The 18,894-nt window shown below is 51.5% G+C and overlaps 1 protein-coding gene across 1 annotated transcript in view; it reads left to right on the plus strand.

Annotated features, from left to right (window-relative positions):
- Positions 1-12,902, plus strand: part of EIF2B3 (eukaryotic translation initiation factor 2B subunit gamma) — a 79,742-nt gene extending 66,840 nt beyond the window's left edge. Inside the window, exons 11-12 of the mRNA XM_036755885.1 lie at positions 6,634-6,737; positions 12,718-12,902. Coding sequence (XP_036611780.1) covers positions 6,634-6,737; positions 12,718-12,770 — 157 coding nt within the window. The 3' untranslated portion in view covers positions 12,771-12,902. The remainder of the gene's footprint in view (positions 1-6,633; positions 6,738-12,717) is intronic.
- Positions 12,903-18,894: the final 5,992 nt, after the last annotated feature.

Genomic DNA, 18,894 nt, shown 5'->3' on the forward strand with positions numbered 1-18,894 from the left:
TTAATCTTCAGCCCCTCCTCACTGCCTCCAAATAGGCCCATTAATCATCCATCTTTGAAAAACTCTTAGTTGATCAAACCATCCTCACTAGCTCATCTTCCTTTCCTCTCTTGAGACTTGAGAACACAGTCTTTCTTCATTTCTGCTCCTGTCACACTCTTACATCTGGCTTCCAAATTCATCATTCCACTGAAACAAACAGCTCTCTCCAAAGTTACCAGTTAGTTCTTAATGGACAAATCTAGTGAGTTTTTCTCCCCAACCTTGTCCTTCCTGACCTCTCTACAGCCTTTATGCCTACTAGTCATATTTTCATCATTTTCTTCTCTTGGTTTTTGTGATCCTGCTCTCTCCGGGTTCTCCTCCTACCTGTCTGACCACACCTCTGTCTCCTTTGCCAGATTTTCATCCACACCATGACCACTAACCATGGATGTTCCTGCAGGGTTCTACCCTAGGCCCTCTTCTCTTCTCCCTATATACTGTTTCGCTTGGCGATCTCATCAGTTCCCACGGATTCACTTATTTCTATGCAGATGACTTCCAGATTTCTATATCCAGTCCTAATCTCTCTTGAGCTCGTCCTGAGTCAGCAAGTGCCTTTCGTCCTGTAGGCATCTCACACTCAGTATTTCCAACACAGAGCTCCTCATCATTCTCCTCAAAGTCTCTCCTTTTCCCGGCTGTCCACCATCATCTGGTAACCCAGACTTACTGCTTTGTCCTCCTCAAGTCCTCGCTCATACTTACTCCACGTGTTGTCAGATTTTGTCATTTCTGACTTAACCGCGCCTCCAGGTGCACAGCCACCGCCGTTGTCACTTCTCACCCAGATTATTTCAATAACCTTCTCATTGAACTCTCTTCCCACTATAATTCTTGCTCCCACTCAGTAACAAAAATGATTTTCCTGAAGCCCAGGTCTGACCATCATATGTTTGGTATATCTTTGTGACTTCTTGTCTAATCTATAAATTTCTGTCATTTCTTGCTCCTGAACCATGTTTTCCAATATATTTTTCATCATCTTCATAGGATGACATGAGCCATCAGTCATCAAGTATTTCTTAAGTGCCTACTATGTTAGTCACTGTTAAGTGCTGAGGATTCGAAGAAAAGCAAAAAAACCAGCCACTGCCTTCAGGGAACTCACATTCCAGTGGAAGAAACAACATGGAAATAAGTATGTAAAATATGTATCTCTACAGTGTAATTGAAGGATAATCTCAGAAAGAAGGGACTAGTGGAGAGGAGAGGAAGAAGGGAGACCTGGAAAGGCCTCCCCAGAAAGTGGTGCTTAAACTGAGTCTTGAAGAAAGTCAAGAGGTGAGGTGAGGCAGAGGTGAAGGAGAAGGGCATTCCAGGCAGAAGGACAGCCAGTTCAAAGGCCTGGAGATGGTGGATGGCGTGTTGTGTTCAGGAATAACAACAAAGCCAAACGTAGCTGGTTCATAATAGTGTGTGTGGAGGGGAAGGGGTCCTATTGTAGAGAGCTGCAGACTTTATACTTGATTCCAGGGGCAATAGGTAGCCCCTGAAGTTTATTGAATGAGAGTGATATGGGGGGGACCAACCAGAGTGCTGTTTTAGATAGATATGTATGTATATGTTATATAGTTATAGAGTTGTAGTTATACATAGTTACATTTATAGTCCACATAAGAGGTGTGATCACTTTGTGAGTGAAAGGAAAGAAACAAATAGAAGAGATGTTGTGAAGGCAGAAGGTAGAAATAACAGGATCTGACAGCAGATTGGGAAGATGGGGGAATTAGGAATTCATCTTAAGACATCAGGTATCCAATTTATGTTCAAAGGGCAGTTGGTCATGTGGGAAGGGAGGTCGGGAAAGAGGTTAGGGCTGGCAATATATACACATCTGGGAATCATCTGCTTTGAGATGATAATTAAATCCACGGGAATTGTTAAGGTCAGTAAGTGTGAGTATGGAGGGAAAGAGAAGAGGGCCTAGGACAGAGCCTTGGGAGATACCCAGTGTTAACAGGCATGACCTGGACAAAGATCCAGCAAAGCAGACAGAAGGAGCCATCAGACAAGTAGGAGGAGAACCAGGAGAGTGGAAGGGGCTTGAGAGTTTGTCTAGTCTAACATCATCATTTAGAGTAAATGGAAGAGCCAAGGTTTGAGCCCAGATCCAGGGGTCTTTCCCCTGTGCCATGTTGTCCCTCCAGGCCTGTCTTACACACAGTAGGCGCTTTTTAAAGTGTTTGCTGGATGTCGTTGAACCCGACGTTCTTTCGAGAGGGTCTTGTTGCTAGTCTGAGGTTGACTTTCTTCTAGGCATTCATTGATGGCTACTCAAGGTTTTTAATCAGAATAGTACTTCCATTTATTCAATATGAATTAAATGCCTGCTGTGGACAAGGCACTGGACTGCCGTTGGGTGCCCAAAGAAAGCTTATTCTACTGAGGAAAACATCAGGGACACAGATGTCAATATGAAATATGCACAAAGTAATTGGAATAGGGGAAGGGTGCTAATGACTAGGAGGTGGGACTTGACCAGAATCTTGAAAGAAGCTGTGGATTCCAAGAGGAGGAGGTGAAGGAGGGATGCATTCCAGGCTTGGGGATCAGCCTGTACAAAGACATGAAGTAGAAGACAGAATGTCCTGTATGGGGCAACAGTGAGGAGCCCAGTTTGATGGAATATTGAGGGAGGGAATGTGGCATCGTGGGAGCCAGGTTGTGAAGATTTGTAAGTGCCAAAAAGAGGAGTGTGTATTTGGGTCTGGAGGTGATAGGGAGCCACTGAAGTTTCTGGAATAGGAGAGTGACAGATCTATGCTTGTGGAATATCAGTTTGGGAAAAGCTTTTGTACCAACAAAATCAATGCAGCAAGGATAAGAAGGGAAGGTGTTAATTGGGGGGTGGGGGAGGGGGGAATCTTTGCAACAGATGTCTCAGATAAGGGTCTGATAGCTAGTAGCTTATCTAAGGAACTAACCCAAACATCCTGAGACCAAGTACCATTCTCCAGTGGACAAGTAATCCAGAAAAAGAATTTCAAACTACTAACCATATGAAAGATGGCACCAATAAGAGAAATGTAAATCAGATAAACTCTAAAGTTTCATCACATACCCAGCAAATTGGCCAAAAAAATAGAAATGATCGGTGTTGGAAGGCTTATGAAAAGAAGCACATACGAACACCCTGTTGTTGGTGGAACTGTGAATGGGCCCGACTGCTCTGAAAAACAGTTTGAAATTGTATTTAAAAAGTGACTGAAATGTCCAAAGCCTTTGACTCTCACCACACAGTCTGTCCCATCCAAAGGCCACACATACAACCAAATATTTATAACAGTACTTTTTGTGGCAGCAAAGAACTGGAAACAAAGTAATTAATCCATCGATTGTTGTGGTTCATAAATGGAATGGAATTTCCTACTAAACTGTTAGAATTTATAAATATAAAAATTCCTAGATGCATGGGAAGTCCCAAGAACTGATGAGGAGGGAAATGTGCAGAGTCGGGCAGTGACCGCAAACATAGTGCCCATGAAAGGAACAAATTCTTCCGCTTGAAGAAGGGCTGAGAGAGGAAAACTGCCTTCTCTCCAGCCAGGGGCGTACAATGCCACAAGCCATGCCTTGATCTGGGTCAATAGCCTTTTCCTCTTTTTGATCCTTTGTTTCAAGGGACGGTGAGCTTGAGGAAGAGGAAGGACATTCAGAAATGGAGGGGATATTTTAAAAAGAGATTTAAAAAAAGACAGACAGTAATACCACTACCCAAAGTCCCAAAATATGGGGCTTTGACTTTGGCAGCTGTGTGGACTGGAGTGGAAAGAGGAGAGATTTGAGGCAGGGAAACCAAGGAGGAGGCTCTTGTAGTTGTTCAGGGGAGATGATGAGGGCCTGGACTAGGGGGTAACTGTGTCATGGAGGCAGTGCTTAGTGTAGTACCTGGCACGTAGTAGGAGCTTAGTAAATGTCGAATTCACCTGGAAACAAGACTGGGCAACGCTTTGGCTATGGGGAGGGAGAACGAGGAAAGAGTCGAGAATGACACCAATATTGAGAGCCCAGGTGGCACACCATTATTTTGTGTTTCTATTGGCCCTCCTTTGGGCTTCAGGACCTCTCCCAAGGGTCAGTATGAGTTAAGACCAGGGGGCATGTGTATAACCAGCCCAACTTCCAGTCTCAGCTGGCTTACATTTTTCCCACTGGCTGGCTGTGGGTCTCTGGGTCTGCCTAGTCTCCCATTAGGTGACTCACTCATTCCTGTGCCCCCAAGGTGGGGTGATGGGTAGATAATTGCTTAACTGGATGGAACAAGCAGTGTATACCCAGCCCTCAGGACCTCCATTCGTACAAGGTCTGCCCTGTAGCCAGCTTGGCACCCAAGGCACCCCCAAACTTGTCTTTCCTGGGTCTGAGCAGCCTTAAGGCCTGGACCTCAGTTATTTGAGCCCCTCTGTCCAGAAATGCTCCTTGTTTTCATTGTAGAGCCTCAAACCAACATGAGGAGGATGTAATTAGGGATTGGGTTTGGAATTCCTGCTGGCGCTGCACATGTGGGCGCCACAGTCCCTTCTTCCCATCTCCGCTCTGCACACATAGCTTGCGCAGAATTTCCAGCCTCTGCTTTCCAGGGTGGTCCTGCCCTGCCGTTGGCCAGGCTGGTTACTGGCCCTTGAGTCAGAGTGAGCCAGGCCTTGGAAGAACGGTGCAGGCTGTTCTCAGTTGGGAAGTTCATCCTTCTGCTTCCTGGACTCCAGCTGCCTCAGCTGGGAATTTCCCAGGTCCTGTACTGCATCCTTCCCCATGCTTTCTGTGGCCTTTGCTTTTTAGCTCTGCTGCTTTGCCATGGGGAGGAGGCAGGATAGGGTTTGGAGGCCTTCCCTCCAAGCCCCAGCTTGTGTGTCCTGGGATGGAGGCTTCTTAGCTGGGCCTCCCCCCAAGAACAGGCCAGGCACACCCAGCCCACACAAGAACAAGACTGTTGGGGCTCTGCAATCTCTGACCTTTTAGAAAAACAAAACAGCGATAAAGAAGGGCCTGGAATGTTACAGACTGTGTACATTTGTCTCTGGGTTTCTTTTGAGGTTTGTTGTTTACAATGGTGGGGGGTGGGGAAGTGACCGTCCAGCCAGGCTGGCCAGCAAGCTAGGCTTTCCTGAGAGTGGGGCCATTTGGGAGGGGGGGGCTCCTTCGGTGGTCTGCACCTTTAGTCCTGTAAACCTCCCCTGGCCTCCTTGGCCAGAAGGCCTGTTTGCCAGTGTCCTCCCTTCCTTTTCTTCACTCCCTCCATTACCAATGCCCATTCCCCCTTTTCCCCCTCTCTGTCTTATATCTGCACTCCTGGTGCAACACCCCATCCAGAGCTCTCTTCTCCTTTTGGAATACACAGGATCCTCAGAGGTCATCTGGTCTGACCCCTTCATTTTATAGAGGAGAAAATAGGTCCAGAGAGGTGGTATGTGACTTGCCCCAGATTGCAGAGGTGTCTGAGCTGGGATTTGAGCCCAAGTTGTCTGGCTGTTGATAATAGCTCGCGTTTATATAGCTCTTTATGGTTTAAAAAGGGCTTTGCATCTCATTATCTCACAACCCTGTGAGGCAGGTCCTATTATATCCCCATTTTACAGATGGAGAAACTGAGGCTGAGAGAGATTCCATGACTTGCCCAGCATCACAGAATCAGTAGGTGTCTGAGGCCAGAAGAGAACTTGGGTCTTCCTGAGTCCAGTCTGGCAGTCCTAAAACACCACACTGCCTCCTGCCCACCTTAGATGTACCACAGGAGGGCTGCTGCCCAGACCCAGCCAAGGACAGCCAACACATCCAGAGCTCCGAGTTCCACCCTCAGCTTTAGAGGCACAGACAGTGTCAGTGTGTGCTCTTTGCTAAATGAAGGTGGCTCCTGTTAGGAGTCAGACATTTGAGGGTCTAGTGGATGTGTTCCCAGATGCACACACAAGTTAGGATTGGGAGGGAACCTTAGCCCTGCTCATCTGAGAATTGTGCTCTGGGTCCCTTCTGTGCCTGGCAGAGCCTTAGGGTACAGAGATGTTGGGATGAGGTTTTGGGAAGTGACGTTGACTCACACATGATAAAGGTCATTTCTCCTCCTGAAAGCTGCTCTTCAATGCCAGCAGCCTCTCCTGAAGTGGCTTATGACAGTACAATTCAGGGAGCTCTCACTGACTGGATCAAATACGGGGAGACTGGGTTTGGCCCACATGTAAAAGTCTATCTCCCTATTGCTACATATAGACAAGGCTAGATTGTAGGCCTGGTCTAGTTAGAGGGTAAGCATCTGTTGGGTAGAAGTTAGAATCCATCCCATTCCCTCAGCCTGCTCGTTCCTGGGGAATGTGCCAGCTGGAAATCCAGGGCCTACCTGGTCCTAAGTTGGGCCCTCTTCCCACTCAGGCTTTGCCCATTCTTTATACTGGTCAACTGGATTTAGCCCTTTGCTAACTGGACCTGACCCCCATGTGTGTGTGTGAGCATACCCACATGGATACACACACATGCACACATATAGAGGGCTTGTTTGGGTCTCCCCAAGGGGAGGTGGCAGAACTAATCCTGAGTCTGGTCCAGTCCTGCTGGTGCCTCAGGCTTCTCCCAGGTGACAAGGAGTCTTTATTACAGGTGCAACATCCATGGTAGTGTGATCTGTAACAACGCCGTTATCGAAAAAGGTGCAGATGTCAAGGATTGCCTCGTTGGGAGCGGTCAACGGATAGAAGCCAAAGGTGAGGCCTGGGAGCAGCCTGGAAGGGCTGGAGCCAGGGGTCGGGGTGGGGACCGAGTCCGTAGGACATGGTGGGAATTCCGAGCCACACAGTCGGGTGCAGTGTTAGCATCAGAGGGAAAGGAGAATGGGGGCCAGGCAGGAAGGCAGGGTCTGAAGTGAGGGAGATTCTGTTGGCAGCAGACCTGCCTGACCTTCCCTAGACTCATTTGGAAAGTCCTCCAGGAATGTGGCTGGAGCAGTGTCAGAGATATGTGGCCAAGGGGCTGGTGGCTGCCAGGGAGGCAGTGAGGTGCATGACCCCTAACTCCTGCCCCCCCAGAAGAGGGAACGTGCCCAGGAAAGAATCCCAGGAATGCTAGCGTATTCCTTCTGGAGCTCCCCAGACCCTTCGAGAATTTCAGAGTCAGGACCTCCGAGGTCCAGTCCACCCCGCACCTCCCCAGGAATCCCCCCACCACATCCTTATCATCCTTCCCTGGAGTGCTTAGGCTGTTTGTGCACAGGGAGGGAGGACTAGATGACCTCAGAGACCCCTTCTGGCCCTCTGGGTCTAGGAGGAAGGTTCCCAGAGGCCACCCCTCAGCACGGAGCCAGCCAGGGAGAAGGAGGAGGAGCTTTGGTGGGCTCTCTTGAAACCAGCAGTAGCAGTTTTTAAAAATATAACTGGGAGTCCCCACATTCCAGCTGTGGTTCCTCTACCTCTCATCCTTGGCCTTTAGAGATGGGGTTTCTGATGCTCCCAGAAATAAAGAGCATCATAGCTTGTGTTAGGGCCAAAGCATCCCTGGCCTGCCCTCCCCCACAGCCTTTTCTCTCCCCTTCCAGCTTGGTTTGTCTCTTGCTTTCTCCGCCAGCATTGAGTTGGAGACCTCCTTCTTCATCCCTTGTATTTGTATTGAAATGCTCCACACTTTGAAAAGCACAGCCACACAGCCCCGCCTTCCCAGAGGCAGCAGCTTCCTCCTAGTCTAACAGAGCAGCAGCTCTGGGGCAGCCAAGGACTGTTTCCCATTTGGTATAAAGGGTTTCTAAATTAGGGGATGTAATGGAGTGAGTAAACACTGCTGCCTCTTAGGGCCCCAGCTCCCTGGTGGGCCAGTGCCTGGGGCCTGGGCCACCCTCCCTTCCTCAGCCTCCTGTGCTGCCCAGAGCCCAGCAGCTGCCTGCCTGGGTTTACTTTCAGCATGCCAGAGCTATGGGGGGGAATGGGAGGCCAAGCCTTCCCTTTTCTAGCCTGGGGCTGACCCCTCTGCTGACCTGTCTCCCTGTCCTGCTGCCTCTCAGACATCTAGAACTGGACATCCTGTACACATCTTCAACTGAACTTGTCCAAAGCAGACTTCATTAGCTGCCCCCCTACTTCTTTTCCTTCCCAATAACTGTAGGAAACCCCACCCTCATCCCATCCCTCAGGCTCACACCCCACGAGCTGTCCTCGATTCTTCCTCACCCCCACATCCAAGCTGTTGCCGAGGCCTATCGGTTTTACCTCTGCAGAGTCTCTCGAACACACCTCCTTCCCTCCTCTGACACCGCCCCCACCCTAGTGCAGGCCTTCATCACCTCATGCCTGGGTTATTGCAGTAGCTGCCAGGGGTCCGCTGCCTTGAGTCTCTCCCCACTCCAATCCATTCAGCTGCTAAAGCGATTTTCCTAAATTCCAGCTTTGGCCTGCATTTCACCCCTCTCAATAAACTCCAGTGGCTCCCTATCCAGGATCAAATACAAAATCCTGTTTGTCATTCAAGGCTCTTCATTTCTTAACCTGTCTCCCCACATACCTTTCCAGTCTTCTTATACCTTACACGCCCCACCACACACACACACACACACACACACACACACACTCTTACACACACTCACACATTCACATTTTCTGTGACCCTGAGACACTCTCTGGCTTCCTTCCTGTTGCTCCTGCGAGACACTTCACGACTCCAGGCATTTCTACAGGCTGTGCCGCAGGACTGGAGAGTCTCCCTCCTCATCTCTACCTCCTGGCTTCCTTTCAGTCCCAGCCAAAGTCCCTCCTACAGGAAGTCCCAGTCTCCATACTGCTACTGTCTTCCCTGTTGATTATCTCCCACCTCTCCCGTGTCAGTCTTGCTGTTTGCATACTGTCTTTGTTGTCTGTCCTTGGATTCCCCAGGGGCCCTTAGCCCAGAGAGGTGCACATAGCCGAAGGCCCCTCAGTCCCCTCTTCAGTTCCCGCTCCTGGGAGAGTCCTGGCCATGACACTGGTTGCTGAGCTAGGAGGCACAGCGCTTTAATGTCCTTCATGTCCCTTTTCCTTCCTTCGGCCCCCTGAGAGCAGCAGTACAGAGATCACCCCAACATACACACACAGGAATCAGTGGCCCACATTATCACAGGCAGACAGTCACAGAGCAGAGATTTCCACAGAGGGCCAATGACTCCAGATTCAGGCCATCAACAAGCATCTATTAAACACCCACTATGTGCCCAGGCACTATGGATACAGAGTCGTAAATGAACCAGCGCTCAAGAAGCTTCCATTCCATCAAGGGAGATAGCATGTGCATGAAGAGACAAGGTTATGCGGGGCTGGGGGAGGCTGAGGAAGGGCTCCTTATAGAAGGCAGAGTTTGCAGCAGACTTTGGAAGGAAGCCTGGGATGTGGAGATGAGGAGGAGGAGCATTCCAGCAGCCATACAGCCACTGTATTCTGGGTGCCCACCTTGGAGCCCTGTCTGCTTGCGGGCAATTGGCTTGAGAATGCAGCCTCTGCTTGGTCTGCCATCTCTGCCTCTCACATTTCACTTGCCTGGAGTTGAACCTTGAAATTCCCTGGTAGAATCTTGAATCTGTCTGGTGCCTTCAGAACCAGATTAGCCAGTCTTTGGTCTCCCTTGCCACGTCTGCCTCAGTTTGTTAGGCACCTGTGGAGTACAGAGAACAGTGCTTAGCCATGGGAGAGGTTCACAGTTTTGAGAAGATGTGGTCCCTGTCTTGGAGTTCCTCCAGGAAATCAGTCAGTCCTCAAGCATTTATTCAGCTACAGTATATACATAAGCAGTCGGTATACATAAAAGTATGTGTGTTTATACACACTTATAGTCTCATAGTCTGACAGGAGACAGCAGAGACACAGAAAAGTACACGAAGAAGCACAGCATGAAGATGCAGGGTTTGGAGGGACCTAGTGTAAGAGGTGATGGTGTTTAAGCTGAATCTGAAAGAAAGCCTAGGAATTCCCAGAGGAGAAGATGAGGAAAGAGGCATTTTGGGCATGGGGGCCAGCCAGTGGGGAGGCAGGAAGCAGGAGGCAAGTGTGGTGGGCCTTGAGAGTGCATGGAGGGGAGGGTTGTGTCACACACACACACACACACACACAATAGGGAATGGAGTGGGATTGGGGTATGTCCACCTGGGGAGGAGAAGATGCAGGAGTCAGTGTCTTCAAGTATTTGAAGGGCTGTTGTATGGAAAAGGGCCTAGATTTGTTATCTTGGTCCTCAGGGGCACAACTAGGAGCAGTGGGGGACGGTCCAGGCAGGGCAACTTGGGCTTGAGGTACAGAAAGTCTTCCTCATCAGAGGTAGCCAGAGGGGAGCAGGCTCCCTCACTCAACTGTCACTGAAAGTCACTGAGCCATAAAGTGGGGACTGATGGCCAGGTTCCAATGAATGCCAATAACCAATCCTGTGGTGGGGCTTCGGCATTCAAATTTTGGTACTTGAAATTATAATTAAATATGAGATATGGCCATTGTTTCCAGCCTAATAAAAATATGCAATGAAAAAATTTGAGGGATAAAGCTACTTCATGGGATTCATTATTTACACCAGTCAGGACCTTGCTGTGTTCTTGATCAGGTAGGGGTCCCTCTTCTACCTGAGCTGCTGTCATTTTGAGACTGGTCTGTAAAAACTGGGTAGGAATTCTGCTGGCAACAAGGAAGGGGCGGAGAGAGCATTACAGATGTGCAGGAGAGCCAAGTGGGATTGTGGGAGTGCTGCCTTCAAGCTTATTGTGGGGGCAAGAGTGAGAGAAGTGATGAGAGATGAGGCTGCAGACAGGTTGTGGCTAGCCAGGCTTTGGGAGCTACTGAAGGTTTTGGAGCAAAGGAGAAGTATAGCCAGATCATTCTGGCAGCATGTGAAGGCTGGACTAGAGGGAGCACAGAAGAACAGCCTTCTTCAGAGTCCCGGAGTGACTGGAGAGGAAGACATAGCTGTCAGGAATGGATGGATGGGGTGGGGGGTGAGATGGAGGGGTGGATGGATGGATGGACAGATAGGTGGATGGATGGGTGGATGGATGGATTGAAAGGTGTTCATTAGGTGTTCATTATGTAAACAATAGTGCTGTGTAAGTGCTAGGCATACAAAAGGAAAAGGTAGACAGCTCCTGCTCTCAAGGAGCTCCCACTCTCATTGGGGGAGGTGACACTAATGGAAAGCGTTAGCTTCAAGTCAGATGGAAAGACCCAGTGGTCCTTGAAATGCAAGGCAGACAGATGCATTACATCCTCTTTCCTATCATTTCCATGGCAAGTAAAACGTCAGTTCCTAATGCTGAGCTGTTGACCAGGGCCAGGGACGTTGGGGGAAGAACTTTCTTTTTCTAGTGATCAAGAAGAGGCAGGGAGTTCATCCATGTGGGAGAGGTGCAAGGGAGGGCTTGGGCAGAAGTGGAATGGATAGTATTTGGAAGGCCACAAGGGCACAAAGAGCAGCCTGGGGGCTGGGAAGGATGAGCCTCTGACTGGACAGGTGGAACACCCAGCTGGAGAATTCAGGCCAGAGGGAAGGACTAGAGAAGGGGATAGGGCCGGTCCTCATCATCTGCATGAAGGTGACGGAGAGGGGAGGCCTTGAGACCCAACAACGAAGAGTGCTCCTCAGGGGATGTCCATGTTGGGGTCGAGGAGGGAGGAAGTGGAGAGGTCACTTTTCATCATCAGCCCTGCTGACTTGGCCAGAGAAGGAGGCAGAAGTAGCTTTCCCCCTCCCATGCCCCACTAACAAGGCAGCCCCTTTGGGATCTTTTGGAGATGCCTGGGGAGGGGGGAGGAGCCAGCAGCTCACCCACCTGGAACAAGCCACCCCCCACTGGCAAGCTGCACCTGGAACAGCTGGAGGTGCTGCAAGTCAGGGCTAAGTCCTGTTGGCAGCTGTCTCCAGTGCTCAGCTAGGTGGTTGGAGGCCTTCTCTCTGTGCATTTGGGCTCCAGGCTCCCTCCTCTGGCTCTCACCTGAGAGGCCATTGGCCTTCAGTTGGATTCCTCTTTATCTCCTGGCCACCCTGCTCTTCTCTCCGGTTGGTTACACCCTCCAGGGTCCCTGTTGGGCTTCTTTTCAGCCCAGACCCAGCCATCTTTGCCAGAACCATCTCCAGGCCTCAAAGTCAGGCTTCTCTTGAAACCTTCTTCCTGAGCCCCCAGTGTGGTCTCTGCAGTCTTAGGAACTTAGGCCATCCCCAGGATATGGGTGGTGCACTGCCCTTCCATCTCCCCATCCTCCACTGCCTCTTCTCTCTGCTTTGTTCCCCTTCCTCCAAGCTCCCCATGAAAGTGACCCATGGCCTTGTGAGGCAGACATGACCTGAGCTCACTCCCAAGGGGATAAGCCTGAGCAGGACAGGTCTGAATCCCTCAAGCCTCTCCCCCAAAGCCCCAATGCTAGCTTCCTGGGCAGTCTCCAAGGTCCCTCCCAACCACATCTCCCCACCCTCCTCCCTATTCTAAATGTTCAGGACGCTTGGTCATTCCCAGAGGTTCAGTGATGCTTGGAGCATCAGAGCCTCCTCCTTGGCCAGGCTCATTGAGGGGCCAGTAGCAGGCCTTGGATAGGAACAGTGTCCTTGGGAGGGGCAGACATGAGATTTCACAAGTCAGAGATGGAAGGGGAAAGGATGCTTCTTGAACCTTTCCTACAGCTGTTGACTGAACCCAGTCAGGCTACAAAAGAACTAATGGGGCTAGCTCTCAACAAGCCTTTTCCCTTCCTTTTCTAGCCAAGAGAATGAATGAGGTGATAGTGGGGAATGACCAGCTCATGGAGATCTGAGGTTGCCAGTGTCTGCATCCCTCCTCCGAAGTCTCCCAAAGGCCCTGCCTTTGCCAACCACAACTACTTTCCTGTCTGGCTTGGTTTGTATTGATCTCCCAATAAAGACATGTCTCCAGTGGGCTCCATTGACTCCTGGGGCTATCCTGTCCTCAGGCACATGACCCTCGGCCAATAGGACTTCACCATGAGGACCACACAGAGTCTGCTGTTGAGCAGTGACACAGACCATCTGTGCTGATCTAAACAGAGGTTCTCCCACTGCCTGGGGCCTGCTCAGGACCCAGCAGCTTCCAGGTCGCATTTCCTGCCTGCTAGCCTAGGACAGAGCACTCTCAGGGATTAGCTCTTAGCTTTCCTTCTTCCTTAGCCAAGAGAAACTCTGACCCTGTGATTTTGGGGTGGGGCCCCCCAGATCAGTTGTACTGTTCCCGCTGGTGCCTTCTTGAGTCCCATCACCCCCAGAGGCTGCAGTTCAACAGTGACTGGCTAAACTGGTTGGGATCCAAGGTCAGGCTCTCACAGGGCTTGCTGCTGTTGGAGCCAAGTTAGAAAGGTCCACAGGGGTTGCCTAGTGCCCTGAAATGCCCTATTATTCACTAGCTCCATCCACTGTATCTCACAGAAGGCAGGTAGACAGGGGACCCTCCCTTCTTTCTTCCTCTCCCCCTTTCTTCCTGCACAAGATGGGAATACAGGGAGGTTTCTTCTCCATTTTTATGACCTGCAGGTGTTTGGTGGGAGATAAAAGTAGGTCCTGGGGTGAGATTTCATAGCCCAGAATTATCAAAGTGAAGGTCCTCCTAGTGGGTGGCAGTAATTAAGAAAAATAATTTGAAATAATAGTTTATACATTACTGCAAAAATCCCAAGGCCTGGGGAGTTAACTCTTGCTAATCCAGCTTGAAACTGATGCTGGTTGTGCCTTCCCCGGAGGATTGGGGGGGGCGGGGTGAGCTGCCTCTCCACCTGACCCAGAAGGGGCCACCCCTTATTTCTTTCTCTCAGTTCCCAGGGGCTACCCCAGCCAGTCGAGGGGGGTGGGGTATTTTCCTGAGCTAAATTGGAGCACAACATATGGGATCTGGGAAGGAGTGGTGGGGGCAGCCTTGTTCCTGCCCCCTGGGGAGAAGGGACCTCAGAGGGCATCTAGCCCAACAGCTAGCCATTTTACAGAGAGTGAAAATGAGCTACCCAAGGACAGCTTGCCACACTAGTCAGACCACATTTTCTGCATTTCAGAATTCAGTTCTGGGAACCATATTTTAGGAAGAGATAAGCTTTAGGCCATCCAGAACAGGCTAAATGGAGAAGGGTCTTAGGATCACACTGTACCAGGATCCACTGAAGGAACTGAGGCTTTTTAGAGAAGATCAGACTTAAGGGAACATGATAGCCTTTTTCCATCATGAAAGGCTGTTGCACAGGAGAAGGATCCACTTGGTCCTGCTTGGCCCCAGAGGGTAGACCCTGCAGCAGGCTGACTATCAGGAAGCTTCCAACCAGGAGATCTGTCCCAAAGGAGAAGGCTTTCTTGGGAAGGCTGTGAACACCTCCTCAACTGCTGGACAATGATCCTTGTGGGAGATGCTTATCACATTGGACTCCATGGTCTCTGTGGTCTTTTTTGGGTCCTTGAATGGCCACATGTGGAGACACAGACTTGACTCTCCCACTGAGGTCTCCTGAAGGGTCTCTCCCTTATGTCCCTTGGGCTGTTGTCACTGACCTCAGGCACCTGCGTACACTCCTTGGCAGAGGACAAGGACCCTGAGGGCAGTGGTTGGGACCCAGAGGGAATGTTGGCATCAAGCCCTTGAGAAGCTCTTCCCCTCCAAGGGCACTGCTGGTGTGGTCTCTAATAGCATCGGGCAGCCACTCCCTAAGCGCCTCTCCTGAGGGGCTGATGTGCCGGGGATGCTGGCAGTGCCACCCCATCTGCCCCCACACTCAGCAGGGCCAACTCTGTCCTACTCTGTAGACAAACGTTTATTGACCACCTACCATATGCACTGGGGCTGTACAAATGAGAGGGACAAGGACTCCACTATAAGTAGCAAAAGGCGAGCAGTTTGCAGTAGATATGAGAGGTCACTTCTGCCTGGGGAGTGCCTTGAGCTGATCCTGGAAGGATGAGGAGGATTTTAGCAGGTGATAAGAAAGGTTGGGGAGATAGAAAAGGCAGGATCAGAGAGGTCCTGGAAAAGTAGCCAGAGTAAAGCTGGAAGCTGGATTGTAAAAGGCCAGGCTAGGCACCAGAGAGCCATTGAAGGTTTCTGAGCAGGATAGCGACACATTCATACCCTTTAGGAGCCTCTCAGAATAGGCCGAGTAAGAGACTATGAGATCAGGGAGGAAGGGATGGACATTGGAGATGGCAGAGCTCTAGAGAGCAAGACAGAGCTTTTCAATCGATTTAGCGTGAGGGAAAATTCAGAGATGATTTGGCGGTTCCGGCCAGACAGAAAAACAATCCTTGGCCTTTCTGTGTTGCTTTATCCAAACATGATCTCATTTGACTCTCTGAAAAGGCCCAGGTGGTCGAGGAAAAGGGTGGTGCTTCAATTGGCAGAATCCTGGATGTCAGTAAAAGGAGGAGATTGAGGGAAGAAGGTATATTTTAGAATGTTGAGTTGTCCTTGGGTCTGCTGGCAGTCTCCCCAGCCCTGGGGTTCTCGGATCCAGCTACACTGGACCAGGGCTCCACAGGCCTCTGGTGTTCTTGGGTCTGCCTGGCAGTCTCCCCAGCCCTCGGGTTCTCGGATCCAGCTACACTGGACTAGGGCTGCACAGGCCCCTGGTGTCCTTGGGTCTACCTGGCAGTCTCCCCAGCCCTAGGGTTCTCAGATCCAGCTACGCTGGACCAGGGCTCCACAGGCCCCTGGGTTTTAAGGCTCCTGAGGTGGGACTGGGGCTCATGGGGGAGAGAGAGCCTGCCCTGCCAAGATGTGCCTCAGGCCTCCCTCCAGGACTCCAGTTTGGCCTGCTGGGAGCTGGAGGAGAAAGGCCCTGGGGGCTGCCAGATGGGACAGTGGCTCAGCTGGGGCTGCAGCTGCTTCCAGCTTCTCCAGAATTCTGGCTCAGGTATTAACTTGATAACAGGAAAGATACTGACTCCACTTGTCCTGCTTCCTCCCAGAATCTGGCCGACACCTATCACACTTGCAGATAGCATCCTGGGCTAACCTCTCTGGAGAAGGCTCCCTAGGAACAGAACTGTATAGCATTTCCTGAGCCTGAGGGTGGGGGTAGGAGGGGAAGACTCATGTATTTTCCCATTCTCTCTCTCCCTCTCCCAACTGCCAGCCCCCAGGGCCCATAAGCAGCCTGAGTCAAAGGCTTTGCCCAGGACTGAATGACTGGAGTTTTCACAGCCCTTCCTGGGGTGAGGGGAGGCCAGGCTGCAGGGGAGCCCACCAGCTGGGCTCTGCAGGCTCTTGAGGAGGGGAGGGAGGGAGAGACCTTTTTCCAAATGGAGAATGAGTAATTTGCCCCCAACCCCCCTCCCCAAAGTGGCTGGTGGTGTCTGCCTTAAGCTAGGCCTTTGTGCTTAGGCTAAATGGTTAATTGTGTCTGAAGAAGATGTCCCAGCTCCACCAGGCAGCCAGACCACCCAGGTAGTGGGCTGGAGAGCATGCCGGCAGCATCCCCGGGATGTGGGAGTGGCTGGGGCCACAGAGGGAGGGAGGGAAAGGAAAGAGGCTGGGAGGCCAGCGTTCCTGCTCAGGGGGCCCCCACCCCGTCGGCCAGCCAGGATGCCTGCCCACACAAGAACCAAGCAGGAAGTTCATAAAAAGAAAGCCAAGTCTTGTGGCTGCTATTTGTAGGGGACTTTTCTCCAGCTTCCTCAGCTGGCTTTCTTGGGCTCTTTGATGGGAGTGCTTCGGGCTGGGCCTGACCAGCCTTGGATGAAGGAAAAACCAAAAACCCTGGCTCCATCAGGCAACAACCCCAGTGGCCCCTGCTGCCTTCTGAGCATCCTGGGCAAGCCTTAGGGGCCGGGCCCAGACTGGCCATGATGGTGGTCCACCCAAAGAAGTTCCCTTTCCTGGAGGATACATGTCATCCTGTACCCCCACCCCAATGCCTCCACTTCTCCCCCACACCATTACCCAGAAGCTGGCCCCCAAAGGGGACCCCACATTTTTAGAACCTCTCAGGGTCTCTGATACCCCAAGTGGGGAGGGAAAGTCTGCTGCCTAGAGCTGGGGGAAGGCAGTTGATGGAGGCTGGTTAGACTAGACCCCTTCCCCCAAGTAAGAGGAGGTGGGTATAGCTAGAAACAGCTAAATGGAGCACTGAGCTCATCCCCTCACTCCAGGGTACCAGTTAGTTCCTCTTGCTCAGTCACCTGTGCAAGTCACTGCCCCGAGCTGGACCAAGACCTGATTCTGAGGCTGACCATGAGGTGGGAGTAAGATTTCCTGCTAAGCCTCAATGAATGAGTGAGTGTGCAAGTGAGGGAGTGTAAGTGGTTAAGTGTATCTGGTACTAATAAACCCCGCAGTCAGGATGGAGTAGGTGTCATTCCAAACCTGACCAGTGCCTGCGTCTGGGCCCAGCTGAGGAGCCCGCACAACCCTGGCCTCAGGCAAGTGGAAGGTTGAACTCCCTCACAATTCCTTGCTCCTCTACCTTTACACCATTGTTCCTGCTGTCGTCCCCCCCCCCCAATGTGGATCATTCTCTCTTAGCCGGCTGTACAGATCTTCCACCCCTACTCCTGTCATGAGAAAGATAAGATAAAAAAGGAAAGATGGGGTGGGGAGCCTTGAAGGCCAGGATCAGGACCTTAGACTTGATCTTGAAGTCAGTGGGAAGATCTTGAAGAAGTAGGGAGTGACATAATCAGACTGGTACATTATGAGGGAGTAGGAAGACAAGAGGCTAGGAGACTAATTCGAGGAGAGAACAGCAGCATTTGGGGGAATCCTTCAAGGCTTCGTGTAGGAAGGAGCCTGAGCTGAGCTTTGAAAGAAGCCAAGGATTCTCAGAGAAGGAAATCAACAGGGGGAGAATCCCAAGCATGAGGGAGACTTTGCAAAAAGCCACAGGGGGCAGGGGTTTGTTGTGAAGTTGGGCTAGAAGGTAAAGGGTATGTGCAATAAACCTGGAAAGATTGGCTGGAACCAGACCTCCACCGGCAAGAGGGCGCTGCAGAAGGCTTTTGAGCCGGAGAGATGAGGTCGAGGGTCTCCCCAGCAAGGTGATCCCTTACTTATTCAATAACATACCAAGCCTCTGGTATGCCGAGGGCTCTGTGGGGACCACAGGTGGATGAGATAGCTGGTCCCTGTCCTTCAGAATTTACCTGGAAGTCTCATCATAGCAGGTAGCCCTCCCCTTCCAGACTGCAATAATGTAAACGAAAGCAGAAGAAAAAAAAATGAAAGCAAACGGTGTGACCACAGTTGGACTCAAAGAAGAGATGAGAAAAATGCACCTTTTGCCATTCCTTGCAAAAGGAGGGGGGACTACGGATGGGGAGCGCAGCATTTACTATCCGACTTGATGCGTGGGTTAGTTTGACTGAACTCACTGGATTAGCTGGTATAAGGTGGGGCTGGAAGAGAGAGGTCATTGAGCGATGAAAGGAAATAAAAAGAAAAGCAGTGCAAACGTTGCTTTGTAAAGAATTTTTGTTGAATCGAGGTGCCCTTAGTGGAATGGCAATGAATGAAGGCCCTGAGCCAATCAGAGGCCGGACTGCTGGGGGGAGCTGTCCTCGGTACCGCCTCCGGGGTCTGTCGGGCCCCCTCGGCTTAATCCGGGCTGAGTCTGAGAGCACCTGGATCGGGCGGGGGCAGGGAGAGAAGGAGGGGGGTCGCGAAGGAAGGAGGAGGGGCTCCGCCGCCTCCACCGCCTGGGTGGTCCCGGCTCCACCCCGCCCCCCGCGGCGCCGTTGCCTAGCAGCGGGCGAGGCTCGGCAGCCAATGGGATCGCGGCCCTCCCCCAGGTCCGCCCCCTCCCCTCCCTTTTCTGGACCGCGGCTGCTGCTGGCTGAGCAGAGCAAGCGGGAGCCGGTCGGCGTCTGGCTGGGGCCGGGGTCTGCTGCGCGCGGAGGATGGAACCCGAGCCCGAGCCCGAGCCGCCGTGCCGGTAACGCGGGGCTGCCCGGCCCGGC

This window comes from Trichosurus vulpecula, chromosome 4 (assembly GCF_011100635.1).
Source record: "Trichosurus vulpecula isolate mTriVul1 chromosome 4, mTriVul1.pri, whole genome shotgun sequence".
Taxonomy (NCBI): domain Eukaryota; kingdom Metazoa; phylum Chordata; class Mammalia; order Diprotodontia; family Phalangeridae; genus Trichosurus; species Trichosurus vulpecula.